At 36.6% G+C, this 15,285-nt stretch overlaps 1 protein-coding gene across 2 annotated transcripts in view; it reads left to right on the forward strand.

Moving 5' to 3' along the window:
* LOC145664438 (uncharacterized) overlaps positions 1-12,030 on the forward strand; it is a 70,380-nt gene extending 58,350 nt beyond the window's left edge. For both annotated transcript variants that reach the window (XM_081731123.1, XM_081731122.1), the window contains one exon: positions 6,265-12,030. In XM_081731123.1, the coding sequence (XP_081587249.1) occupies positions 6,265-6,861 (597 nt within the window). In that variant the 3' untranslated portion in view covers positions 6,862-12,030. The remainder of the gene's footprint in view (positions 1-6,264) is intronic.
* Positions 12,031-15,285: the final 3,255 nt, after the last annotated feature.

Genomic DNA, 15,285 nt, shown 5'->3' on the forward strand with positions numbered 1-15,285 from the left:
ACGGTATGTGGAACAAAGAAAGGTCGGATAAGCGAGACCATGGTGTATTGGTGTTTCACGCACCTAAACCTGTAAAATGTTTGTATAAACAATTATCTTTCACTCCCTAGTTAAATTTGTGGGTATGATCACACACCTTGCCTTATAAAGTATAGTCTTATAAAGAAAAAATATTTTTAGCTGAAAGCTAAAGAGAAGCCAACTTCAATAATTTACTTTTTTTTTTTTTTTTTTTTAATAATGGCAAACTAGTCCATTTTATCACGATAAATCACGTTTGGTACTAAGATGTTTTTTTCTGTCCGTATATATCCTTCACACTTTGTTGGAGACAAAATTGTGTTTTTTTTTTTTTTTTTTTTTTTTTCAAGAAAACAGGATAAGAGAAGCTATACAACAGCATGAACTGAAAACAATAGCTATTACCAATAGTACTCTAATCCTGGATAAATACGTCATTACAGCAAAATATCAATAAGTTATGTCTTTGATTGCTTTGGTTCTTATTAACATGAAAATTATAATGTTTTCTAAAAAAAAAAAAAAAAAAAAAAAAGGATGGGATGCGGTGGGATTCGATCTAGTGTCAAAATAGTGTAAGAACTACTAATCCACCACACTACCCACCTAACCACAGAAACTACTTTTTGCTTGTTCTCTTTTTCTTAACAAATAAATGCTAATATCCATAGCGCATATCACTTCCAACCTCAAGACAAGAGATTTCCTCTTTGTTTCTATATTTCCGTACGACATCTTGATTACAGAAGCAGACAATCCACACACTAGATTTTAACCAATAAATGCAACATTTTACTCCACTATCCAGTTCCTTGATCCAACTCCTTGACTTCCCTACTGAATTCCCTCCGCAATCGCGCTCTGCTACTGAAAAAATCCCTAGAAATCATGATAGCCAGTATACACAAAACCGAGCATAATTTTTTTCTTATATTTTTATTATTTGATTATATTTTTTGGAAATATCTCCTTAGATGGATAGCTTTCTATTATCTCCACATACTAATAACTGAATTTTACCCATAAACGTAAGGAAAATGGAATAAATGCGAAAAATCGTGAGTTACAGTATACGCGCAATTTTTATTGCGCATGGGAGTACATATGTTGTGAAGAATGAGAACGAGATTTATGCTCATATGCGAATGATGCGCTGTGTAAAGAGCGCAGGTTCAGCTAGTACTTACATTGAAAAAGTGAGTGGTTTCTTATTCTAGAAATTTGTTAATCTACGATTAAACCACTGTATTTCCTACTTGTGATTTCTAGGGTAACTAGATTTATGAGCCTAAATGAATAATGTGCTACGATGGAAAATGAAAAACATAAGAATGCCTTAAGCTAGTGGTCTCGAAATATTTTAGGTTCAGGATGTCCTTAATGTGTCAGAATTTTCCACTGTCTTCCAGATGTAGAGTATTAATCTAAAACTCAATTTAAATCCAAACATCGACTGCTAATTTATTGCAGCCCATAAGCCAGAATCAATGAACAAACAATTATGAAACTTAGTTGAAGAAGCGACTTCGAAACAAATTCTTAATCTCTCTAGAATTCCCAATTGAAAATTCCCAATTGAGAATTTCATTATATGCAAACATTTCATACACCTGGTGCTGGGTTGATCTTAGTAGATATCTTTTCTGCCCTTTCTGAAAGTCTCTAACTCCATATTGAACTATCATGCAACAGGCATGCCACATAACACATCTTTGTTAACCCAATAACTTGCATAATTACAGAGGCCAGTGGAATGGCCCTATAGTCAAGCTCTTTTGGAGGTGGAATAGTGTAGTTGGGAACGTCTTGTAGTGTGAGGATTGCTCTTGCATGATGGTTTTGCATCCACCATCTACACCTGATTTATGTCCCGGTGATAATTCGAAACTACGTTAGTATCAAGTATAAAATTCGTGTAGATGACAAAACCGTAACAGTTTGAAAAAATAAAAGAAAGAAACTAACGCAGGTCACTCTGTTAAAATATTTTAATATATGAAAAAATCGATTATATGTGAAGGAGAATACTGCTCAAGTTGTAATTGTTATAAGATCATATAATTACAATACATTCTAAGAAATGTAGGTTGTACCATTTCGTAAATCTTACTTCAAATTGATTGGTTGGTTTCAAGTTGAACTTCATTTTCAGCACAAAGGCTATATGAGTCATAAACCTACAGGTTAACTGAATCCTAACCTCATGAGCTCGCATTAGGAATTGAACACCGGCACGGGCCATCTGCACCGAAGGTGCGTATACTAATTATATAGCTTCAAGGTTACTCTTAATACAGATATTGTCCTGCTTTAATATGTGCATGCTTGATCGATGTGCATTTATTTTCATGCTTTTGAAACTAAAACGGTTTCTTTACAACTATGTGTAAATATAACGAAGAAAAGACATTTAAACAAAGTAACAATCCAAGTGTGAGCAGTAAGTTAAAATATCAGGTATACTGTAGTGCATACCGATGTAATAACGATACATTTGTTTTATCACATTTGGCATGTCTATTTTTATATTGAATTCCATGTAGTGTAGTGTGTATTCTTTATTTTCCTTCAAAACAATCTTCCATTGCCTTTATGCCTATTTATGGCTGATGTCACTAATCAGTCTACAATCTCGAAACGTATAGATTCGACATTTTTGAATATTTTACATGTCATTTGCTTCCCACCCTCATCCCTTAATCCTTCCCTCCTTAACAAAGAAACGAAAAAGCTCTCTATTTTTTTTTTTTTTTTTTCGAAAAACTTTTTCTCAATAAGCGAAAAACATCAAAAACCGAATATTTTATTTCCAAAAATGAAAAATCATCGTGTAAATTCATACTCTATTTTCTGTGTAAATTTATAACCATCCCTAATCCTCCTTAAGATATGCCCTTTAATAAAAGTAAAATGACAAAAATCTAGCCCAAGGCAAGTACTAAGTGTCTTTAAAACAATTAAAGTGTTCAGCCCTTTTTTCTTTCCATGGTGCGATCACAAATAGCAGACGCTTTGATTGTGACTATATATATATATATATATATATATATATATATATATATATATATATATATATATATATATGATAACGAATGATAACGGCGCAGTGGAGCTTCGTACAGGACCCACTTCTCATCACATGTCGACACCCTGTCCAGAAATAGCTCCTTCCTCAGACAAGACAGCAAAGAAACACAGATATCTGCTCGCTTGCCTTCTGGCCCGGAGTCAAATCATGTGGGATCCATCGACCAACTTGTAGTGCTTCCCAAGTTGATGGAGGTGCTGCCGAATGGTTTCTCCACTCACACTAAATTCTAGTCCCAGTTCCTCACATGTCTGACTACTGTTCGCCTCAATTGCTGCCTGAAGATCTTCATTTTGTACGTGTGTTGGTCTTCCGGCACGTGGTGCGGCTTCGAGTGTTTCATTACCGTCCTTAAATTTGTTAAACCACCGCTGCACTGTCCGCGTAGTCACGACACCCTCACTAAAGACCTGGCATATCTTCAGCAGCGGCATTTGACCCCAGTTTGAACTAGGGATGGGCAAAACCGGTTTTTCCACCGAAACCGGTTTCGGTTTTCTCCAAAAACCGGTTCGGTTTTTCACCGAAACTGGTTACAGTGAAAACTTTTGGAAAACACATAAAACTATTTCTGTGGAAACGGAATCGTTATCTGGAGAACAACAAAACACTCTTCTGGTCAGAAATAGAACAAATTTTTGAAAAAACCGGAACCGATTTTGAAGAAAACCGAAATCGGATCCTGTAAAAAACCGGTTTTTGTGCCCACCACTAGTTTGAACTCGTATAGCATACACGCCCTTATAAAGCTCTGTGGAGGTCCCATGTTCACTCTATCCTTAGACAAGTTCATGGTGTAACTGAACTGCCACAACTAGGTAGTATGTTGGATATACCCACACCAACAACTGAACTTCGCCTTATCTCCATTCGGCTACAACTCACGGTGCGAGGGCCAATTGAACACAGATCTCCACAAAAAGCAATAGAAATTCTTATTTACCTCTGTAGAATACAATTTTTTAGATGCTTTGCTGAAAGACTGGTTGTTTTGAAATTTCCGTTATATAAACTTGCCACAGGCGCGGCAAAATATATAAAACGCATATCGGCGCTTCAAATCTTCGTTTACTTTCTGCTCTATTAAATCTATATTTTAACAAAGTACGCGTCATAAAATTCGCAATACTGACATTCAAAATAAATGTGGTTTTATTTTCTTTCTTGAAGTCTTCAACCCTTTAGGGAAAAATTAACGGTTTTGCAGTAGCTCTTATACAGAAGATGGGTAGAGTGAGTCACATGCTACAACAGATCAGCAGGAAATTTTCAAATATTCTTGCTAGTAGTCTGCTGATTTTGTTATGTTTGTGATAAATTACTCCTCGATGACCCTAAAGGTCACCAAAGAAAGCATGCCGTGAGGACACTCTAATTTACAATGAAATTATTAACAGTACATGAGCATAGATGATAGTCATTGAAGCTTTTTTGTAGTTATGATGTCACTTCCATGTCTCTTTTTAAAAATTGTTTGAGATTTAAAATATAAATCTAGTATCAAAATTACAGTAATTTCCTGTACAATAGCTACGTTTTGATCGCATATAGTATAGCCTGCAGAATTACGGTATGCATACGAGAGTAGACCTAATTATCGTACAATTTCCAACCCTACCTGTAAAAAGTGTGGTGAATATGAGTCATGAGGAAATTCATAAGGATCTACTGTCATATTTTTGGGCTTAGTCTCCGGATCAGAAGTCTACAAACTGAGGAATGGTAAATTTGGGGGAGAACAGCATGTTTTGGGAGAATTGTAAATTTGGAGGGTAGAATGGTAAATTTGGGGTGGGGGTTGCACATCCCACGTTACGGAACTTAACCAAGACCTCTTTGTATTACGGACGCCTACACAACTGCGGGTAATAGATCAAACAGCATTAGAACAAAAGTAGTACTCCAGAGACTATTATTAAGAGTACGAAAGAAGGTTTCGAAATTGGTTTACGCTATTCGCCTTAAGGTGATATGAACACTGAAGACAAATCTCGGGCAACGATATCAGTTGCCATGAACAGGGACCGCCTGGAGCAGACTATAACGACACGCCTAAGTACGCACCAGTTGATATCAATTGACAACATAGGTAGGATTATACCAAAGCACTGTGTGTCATCGTCTTCGTCAACTGCGCATGCCGAAAGACAATTCACTCTGTGTCAATAGTTTTTGTAGAATTCTCGTGACGACAGGTGTTGGTGTCACGTCGTCGCAAATGGTGAAAAATAGATCTTTGTGAAAATTCTGCCATTTTTTTAAATTTTATTATTCACAGTTACAACCAACCAATAGGCACTGGCAACTATGGAAGATTTGAAACAACAGTCATGTTATTCATATTGTTGAATATCTATAGCCCACTGTTCTGAGCACTCCTTCTAGAGGCCCTGCAGTGGATGACGACCTTTATGCTGAAAAATTGCAGCATGTCCGTGATATTACGCTAGCTACAGAAATGCCCGGCTTTAATAAACAGAAAGAGGGTTTAGCTTCAGATCGATACCCGTGCCACCGATCACAATGTTATCCTGAACTTCAGGAATTGCTAGGATTGAAATTGGTGCAATATCCTGTCCATAGGTCAGACCTCGTTTCAGATTCTTGCGCATTTCGTACAAGGACGACAGGATATACTAGTTCGTAGCCTCCAGATTAGTCAAATATTATCAGTGGAATTGTCTCTTTGAACATTGTCAAAGAACTATCTAACTCAGTGTACGTATTTTGCAGGATAACTGCAGAATAAGGTAAGTCGTCACGTGTTTCATATAGTATCAATGTTTCACACACGCACACACACAAAATGAACCAAATTATGACTCATCCTAGTGTTAATTGGATTTGCTTCTTCTCTTAAGAAAAAGTATGTTTTTTCAATCCATTAGGTGTGGAATCTTCATTTGAAATGTTCAGATTGTATGATCCATGGCCTCTGACAAGTTGAATTTTGTAGAAGAAGAATGCACATCTTTTAAGAAATAAAATATAAAACTACATTATATCTGGAACAACAGTTAACTGTCTGCAAAATTTGTGTAGAGTTAAATGAAGGCTGGAACAAGTAGTAATAGTACTAACACTTTTATTAAGATCACATTTCTTTTTTCCATGTAAATTGTGTATTGATAAGACAATTTCGTTTCATTTTTCAGGATTTAAAAAGAGAGAGAAAATTAGTTAAAAACATATGCCCTGATGCTTTAATTAAAGAAGATGAGCATCACGAAGGCCTCCAAAATTTCCCAGTTTCCAGGCTAAATATTTCTGTTGACCCTGAATATACTTTATGTAGTACTTCTGAAGTAAACTCTGACTGTTTTTCTCCACGACTGAAAGTTTGTGATCTTTACGAAGAGAACACTATGTTTAATATGCAATCTGAAAGTGAGCATACAGTACATTCTCACACAAGTATATCCACACCTTCTACTGATTTAATTAAGCATATATCTGATCAGTGTGGTGAAGACAATGAGGAAAGAAACACAACAACAGAAGGTGATTGTGAACAAAAGTTTTCAACTGATGATAACGGAAGCTATGATGCCACTAAATGTAAGCTACTTACTCACAACCCAGAAATCAACAATCTTCAGAATTCAGAGAATTTAATTAATGAAAATGCAACCTCTAAAATACTACAAAACACAGTAAAGTATAGCGATCAAACTCACTCAAGGAATGTAAATGTCGATTCAGTAAGTGGTGATTTCTTAGAAATTGTGAATCATAATGTGCATAAATCATAATTGCTTTTCAGTTATAGAAAATGATAAAGTTCCACGGATTAAAGAAGAATCAGTTTATTTTTATTAAATGAAATATCTCATAATACGTTTATATATTGACAGAAGTTAATTGGGTTATTACAGAAAACTGCTTGTTTAATCTTTTCCGATGAAGTAGGTGTTCTATCAGAGAGCTTTAGGGTGAGACAGTAATTTCATACCACCCCTTCAGTGTGTTTCGTATTGCCCATAGAGGTCTTGAAACAAAAGTATGACATATCAAATTGCGAGTACCAGATTTAATTTATATTATAAAATTGAAAGTGACTATGTTTGTGACTCTTAATCTCTTGAACCGCCCGACCGATCTTGATCAAATTTTTAACATAGATGCGGTTCTGGCCTGGGAGTGTTTTTAGCTACGGTAGAACTTAGGGTCGGGGAGGAGGGGTACATAGAAAAAATAAATAAAACATAATAACTCTTGAACCACCAAACCGAACTTGATCAAATTTTCAATGTAGATGAGGTTCGGAACTGGGATGATTTTTGTCATTTCACTTTGACGGAGCAACGTAGGGGAGGGGGAGGAGGGAAAGATATACAAGAATCAATAAATATAAAAATAAAAGTGACTATGTTCGTGAATTAATAACTCTTGAGCCGCCCGATCGATCTCAATCGAATTTTCAACATATGAAGTTCGAACCTGGGAAGTTTTTTATCATCTCATTTTGACAGTAGATCTTAGGGGAGAGGAGGGGAAATATATGAAGATAAATAAAACTTAATAACTCTTGAACCACCCCACCGATCTCGATCAAAATTTCAACATAGATAAGGTTCGGGCCTGGGATGTTTTCTTCATTTCACTTTTACAGTGCAACAAAGGGGAGGGGGAGGGATAGATATATGTAAAAAAAAAGTAAAAATAATAGTGACTGTTTTGTGACTTCATCACGCTTAAAACACCCGACCGATCTTAAATTTTCAATATGGATGAGGTTCGTACCTGGGGTGTATTTTATCATATAACTTTGGGGGTAGAACTTAGGGGAGGGGACATATATATATAAAAATAAAAATAACTCTTAAACCACCCGACCGATCACAATCAAATTTTCGACATAGATGATATGGTTGAAGCTGGGGCCTGGACATTTTTTTTTAAATATTTTCACTGACGGTAGAACCTAGGGGGAAGGAGAAGGGGAAATTTATATATAAACATAAATAATACAACTGTTGAACCACCCAACCGATCTCGATCAAATTTTCAACATAGATGACGTTCGGGCTTTGGATAATTTTTATAATTTAAATTTGATGGTGCAACGTAGGGGAGGCGGAGATATATGTAAAAATAAAATTGAAAGTGACTGTCTTTGTGACTTCACTCTTGAACCAATTGACCGACCTCAATCAAATTTTCAACATAGATGAGGTTCGGGCCTGGGATGGTATTTATCTATTCACTTTGACGATATAACTTAGGGGAAGGTGAGGAAGGAGTGAAAAATGAGTAAAACTTAATAACTCTCGAACCAAACGATCAATCTCGATCAAATTTTTAACGTAGATGAGATTCAAGCCTGAGATGTTTTCTATCATTTCACTTTGACGGTAAAACCTAGGGGAGGGGAAGGAGGGGATATATATAAAAGTAGGATTTATATATTTATAGTAGGATTTTCAGAGACCGTTAAGTCATCAGGATTTTCGTCCTTTTGTACATAGTCAGAGATACTTCCCTGGCTGATTTGGTGCGTAAGAACAAAATGTTTTGAAGTATTAGTGCGAGAAACACAATGTGCTTGTAAAACGACACTGACCTGAGTATGTATATGCAGACAGTGTATTTTTCTACTGGAGGTTTTTTACTGATGAACTATTTTTAGCAATTCGAGAACAACATTGTTTGCTCATGGCGGGACCCGGACAAATCCGTCAGATGATAAATCTGCCAATTACCAAATGCGCCAAACGCAAAAATGACCAAATGTGCCAATTGTGAAAATGGACAAATTGCCAATTATCAAATTTGCCAATTACCAAATCTGCCAAATGCGAAAATGACTAAATGCGCCAATAGTGAGAATGGACAAATCTGCCAATTGACAAATCCGCCAATTACCAAATCTGCCAAACGCGAAAATGACCAAATGCGCCAATCGTAAGAATGGACAAATCTGCCAAACGGAAAACATCCAACTCTGTATTATCATCAAATTACTGGATAATCTAGTAAAAAGCATACAGAAAGAAAGTATTTATGAATATCAAGCAAGAAACTAAGAGTAATTAATAGAAAGTAATCAAATCATCGCCCAAATATTTGAGGATTTGAACGAGGTAACCATTTAGAATAACATTAACGTTTTCTTAGTGGGGGAGACCGGGGCTGGTTGGCAGCAGGGGCTGGTTGACGAACTGCATATAACTCCTTCATTAATTAACATAATGAGCTGTTGCTGCTGTCATAAAAGAGCGACCTATGAATGCAGCTGCCACCTTCATATGGAATTTGTAACTCGTGGATAATTGTGTCTATTAGATAAGGAGTGTCTTTGCCAGTCTGAAGTATTCTTTTCAGTTCTCCGTCACAACATCACAGAATCGTCATTACTTGGAGTACAGAGGTAAGTAATATAGCATTAGTTAGATCTGAACTTTGTTTTTATAGATATTGAAACAATAAAACGTAAATGCCAAACAATTCCTGAGTAATTACGACTTTTTTGCACAACATGGGCTTGGGGTTACTTGACGTATAGCATTTGGGGTTGGTTTGCAAGTGCACCGAACAACCTCGTGTGAAATTTTATTTCATTTTACTTTTATTGTTACATTGTTTGTTTTATTGTTATGTAGTTTACAGTTCTACTAATATTTTACTTCAATGTTATAGAATAGCATGCACGTATTGGATTACTGTAAAAATTTAGAAATCCAGATAAGACTGTATGCCGGACTCTGAATTTTCTGAATAGGCCTAATTCTCAAGATCAAGAATATTTTGTATGTGCTCTTTTGTTACAGAAATAGAGGCCTAGCTATTGCTTTTTCTTTCTTTGTGGAAAGTAGGAAATAAACTGCATTTCTCGATAATTCAGCTAAAACATATCTTAGTTTCTCTTAGCTACTTTGTGAGCAGCGGGAAATAAACTACCTTTTTTGATAGTTCAGTTATAGTTCAGTTTAATTACATTCAGTTTAATTATAATTCAGTTTAATTTTGAAATAATATGAATAATTAACCTACACCAAATCATGTTAAAACTAATGTGGTTTGATAATCTTGTAGCTTTCAAAATCATGACAACCAAGCTAGAATGAAAGAAAGAAGTTTTTATATTTCATAATGCTGATTCTTTTAAATGTTGTGAATAAAAGTCATTTCTAACTTCAAATAGCCTACTTCATTCAATATATACCAGGGAAGCAAGAAAGTTCGTGCGCTTTTATACTATGAAAGAAAGCTATCAATTACAGGGTTTTAACGGTTTATTTATTCGGCAAAATAGCCTCCATTTGCTTCTACAATCTTCTCCCAGCGCTCAACAAGCTTGTAAATGCCAGTTTTGTAGAATATTTGTTCCCGAGACTCGAAAAACTCAGCAACTGCATTTTTGACGTCTTGTTCAGTCTTGAACTGCCTGCCACGCATAAAGAAGTCCATGGCCAAGAATAAATGGTAATCCGAAGGGGAGACATCTGGGGAGTAGGAAGGATGAGGTAGAAGCTCCCAACCAAGTTCTGAGATTACCTCCAGCGTCTGTTTTGTGGTGTGAGGGCGCACGTTGTCCTGGTGATAGAGCACACCTCTTCTGTTCACTAGTGCTGGCTGTTTCTGGGTCAGTTTGGTGGCTACCGTTCTCAGTTCTGATGAGTACACATCTTTGGTAATTGTCTTACCACGTTCCAAGAATTCGTAGTGCACGATACCGTTTGTAGTCCACCAAACACAGAGCAAAACCTTACGTTGATGGATATTCGGTTTTGCAGTCAAAGGCTTCGGATCATCCGGTGATAGCCAATGGTATGACAGTATTTATTCTCATACATGACCCACTTCTCGTCACAAGTTACTATACGGTCCAAAATTGGACAGATTTTGTGTCTCGTCAACAAAGATGAACAGATATTCAGTCTTAGAACTTGGCTCCTAGCGGTCAGCTGGTGAGGGACGCACTGGCCGAGTTTCCAGGTCGTCCCCAACTGATGCTGACTTTCCCGAATTGTTTCCCTGCTTACCTCGAATCGGTGAGCAAGTTCCTCACACGTTTGACTGGAATCATCTTCAATAGCGGCTTTCAGGCGGTCCATATACACTGATTTAGCCCTCCCAGAGCGAGGCTTATCTTGCAAGATCTCGTCACCAGTTGAAAAGGTCTGGAACAATTTTTGTGCTGTACGTTTACTTATTACACCCTCTCCGAACGCAACACATATTTTTCTAGCTGCTTCAGCACCATTTGTCCCCAATTTAAACTCGTAAAATAAACAAGCTCTAAAAACTTCATTTGACACTGACATGATCACGAGCGATTTTTACACACCACACTAACAAATGCGTTGTTATATTCACCGTGGCTGATGCGTCAATGAATAAACTTTCCCAAACAGTCAAAACTTTCATGCTACGGTGACAGATGTCGCCGCAGCAGCCAAATGGAAGCGGGAGGGGTTCAAAAGCGCACGAACTTTCTTGCTTCCCTGGTATAATAGAATTTAGAATTTAGAAAAATAACGTTTATTTCCAATAAATCCAATTTTTTTGTGTGTGTGTTTTGCTATATTTAAAAAGTATGCCAACTAGTCCCACAATATCAGCCAACCAGCCCCTTAGTAGGGATCGGTTGGCATACTCCGTTTTAAAAGAAAGAAAAAAAATATTTCTCGAAAACTGTAAGCAACAAAACAAAAACAAAAATTGAATTTATTAGAGGAAACATTGGTCTGTCCGTACACATCCATTACATTGCACAATCTGCTCATAAACAAATAAAGAATGAAAAGTTGCCAACCAGCCCCGGTCTCCCCTATATGTTTAAAAAGTTGGTTATTTTGTGAAAACAGGAGAGACATATGATGTAAAAGTTCAATAAATTGTACATTCCCTAACGCAATGAGAGATAATTTGCTTGTAATTATGTTAATTTTGATGAAAATATAACTGTTAAAAATGAATGTTCTTGTTATTTGCTGAAGTGATTGCACCCTTTCTGCATTGAGGTTATATTTTGGGGGCGCCCTGGGGCCGCGGTGGCTCAGTGGTAGAGCGTTCAACTCTGGTGCTTGGGGTCCCGGGTTCGATCCCAGCCCCCGCCAAGTGAACTTTGTGGTGGACAAACACCGTATGTGTGGGTTTCCTCGGGGTTCTCCCGTTTCCTCCCACTTTCTTTATTCCACCATTTCATTCATTACTCATCATTATCATCTCCTTTAGCCTAACCGGCATAACCGTAGGACGTAAAACTCAAAGATTTCATTTCATTTCATTTGGGGGCGTCCGACCTCTTGGACATTACCATATATACATGTTAAGTTGGCAATACTTCTTAAAATGACGTAGTTGCGAGAAATTTTTAAAGCGATCATTGCTTGTTTTCGTACCTTTGACACTTGACCAACAGTTTTTGGTAGTTGCGATTACCACATATTCTCCTAATTTCACGACTTAGCAGTATTGCCAACTTTAACATTCGTTATCATATCTCCTAAACGGTGTAAAATATCAAATTGCTGTAAACGGAATTATGATCATTACATCTTTTTGAAAACAATCTACGTAATTAGATGTGATACTTATCTCAGCTCTTTTTCGAAATAAAGCCCTTTGCAAGAAGTCAAGTTTTGAATTCCTTGTAGCTTTTTTCTTCTGTTTGATAGAAAGACACCATATGCTGACCATAGTATTCGGCACTAAGGTGCTTTCGATGTGCGATGCACCATTCGTCCCACTTGTGTCATTAGTGTTGTAGAGACCTCCAAAATTGGGAAGTTTCTGGATTTTTATGATATTATAGCATAATTAGTTTGCAACACTGAACAATAAACGTGGTATTGTTTGTTTTCGATTTGTATGTAGACTTAAAATTTGTAATAACTTAACGTAGTGCTATTCAAAAAATACAACTTTGTGTTGAGTTGGCAACACTTTTCATCCGGTGATATTCCTTTCTACAATTGCTTCATGCAAGGTTTCGCTTCCCTCCATCTTTTAGTTTTTCTGTTATCACGGTTGGACATTATATATATATATATATATATATATATATATATATATGCGAAATGGTGTCTAGTAGTAAACCAGAAGGAGACCCGCACGCTGAGAATTAGTCGACGACGTATGGAACCGTTCGGGCTAGCCATTTATGTCCTACCGTACCTCCTAGTGGTGCAGACTGGTAACTTCCTGTCCACGGTGAAACTTACAGGTTTCCCTAACGATAGGAAGATGAACAGGGGGGCTATCACGAACATGCCTGGCCGACACGGCAATTTTTGCCAAATACCTTCAACTTGTTTAAACAATCATGATAGGACATAATAAGCCAAGATCCTCATTCTCCGGAAGCCGAACTGTGTCTGGGCAAGGCAACGTGCATAATCACATGCAGACAGAGGGTGCTAAGAATTCCCGGAGTTATGGACTAGGTTGCCATTTAAAACTGACCATGGCTACATACAATGCAAGATCCCTGGCTTCAGAAGCAAGATTCCGGGAGTTGGAAGAAGAGCTACAGAAAGTCAACTGGGACATCGTCTGATTGAGCGAAGTAAGAAGGAAAGGAGAATAATTAATCGAACTGAAGAACTGACACTTATTCTACTACAGAGGATCAGAATGTGGCAAGATCGGCGAAGTGGGATTTCTTTCAACGAAAAATTGAAAAACAAGGTCCTCGAGGTAGATAGTATATCTAGTCTAGTAGCAAGGCTTGTAGTCAAACTCTCCCAGAGATATACACTACAAGTGATTCAAGTGTACGCACCTACCACAAGCCATTCAGAAGAGGAAATGGAAGATAGGTTGTTGTGGAAAAGAGTTGGAAAGACCTTCATCCAGCAGTGTGTTGACAATGGTTGTCTATGCTTATATATATATATATATATATATATATATATATATATATATATATATATATATATATATATATAATATTTCCAGTGAAACTTGAAAAAACCGAAACTTGAATATAACGGAAATTCCTCACAGTCCTTATCACTGTTATTCCTTCGAGTAAAATTCGGACCCATCGCTTTCAGTTTTATACAAGTTTAACTATATATATATATATATTAGCTAAAATGCTAGCTCTTCGCACAGTATGACGAAGTTTGTGAAAAATATTTGAATCCCCCAACTCCCCATATGATGCTCATTTCAACGATTGATTACCCGGTTTATCTCGACTGAATCTATTCTTTGTTCATGTCATACTCACTGTGACTTTTTATTTTTGTAACTCCCCCTCACTTCCCATACCAGTGGGGGCTATTATTTTACGGTAATGGCATTGGGAGTCACCATTCATCTCCGTGACCCCGAAAACTATTAATTCGACACTAATACCAGTCATTTTCGATTATTTGCATATGTCGTCTCCCTGTGACCCTCTTGGGGATGGTAGATGTATCTCACCCCTACATTTTTTCCTGGTTATAAGTAATATGTGTACCAAGTTACGTTAAAATTGCTCCGCACGTTCCAGAGTTATGCTAGACAATATATAGATACATACAGACACACCTACATACATTATTTTTTACATATCTTCCTGTGACCCTCCTAGGGATGCAAGGGTACAAACATCGTTTTCTCTAGTTATTTCCGGCTCCTCCCACTTTCGTAATTTCACCACTATCGTCTTATTTCTTAAATTTGTTACATAATCACTGGAAAAAAAATCAAAATGTTGTTTCTACTCTGTCTACATCTCGTGGTGTAGGCCAATGTTGTGGTTGCAATGAGGTACCTAAAAGAACACCAAAAGCAATTCTACTAATGTAATGTCGTATAATGCATTGCCCTTCTTCCTAAGATGCCTTTATTGACATGTAATGGGTTCTAATAACTTTATCAAGAACGTGGTATGTATAAGCTTTAATGTATGACATTTTAGAGAACATTCGTAAGACATTAAAATATTTATACATGCCATTAAATGTGTCATTGTGACTCTATATTATGTTTGCAATTGTAATATATATATATATATAAAAGAAGGTGACTGAATGAGAAATGGAAGAAGAATACATGTTGATTTCGAAGTTATACTACTTACTTTATAAATTTATACTTTGTATCTATTCTCAGGTTATGAGATGACTAATGAAAAATATATAACTACAGTAGTTATGTAAATCAAAGAAATGTGAGTCGAAATGTTAAGTTTTGTGTAAATAAATTTATAGTTATAAACACATTTATAAATAAAT

This window comes from Thermobia domestica, chromosome 11 (assembly GCF_964235325.1).
Source record: "Thermobia domestica chromosome 11, izTheDome1.hap1.1, whole genome shotgun sequence".
Lineage (NCBI taxonomy): Eukaryota > Metazoa > Arthropoda > Insecta > Zygentoma > Lepismatidae > Thermobia > Thermobia domestica.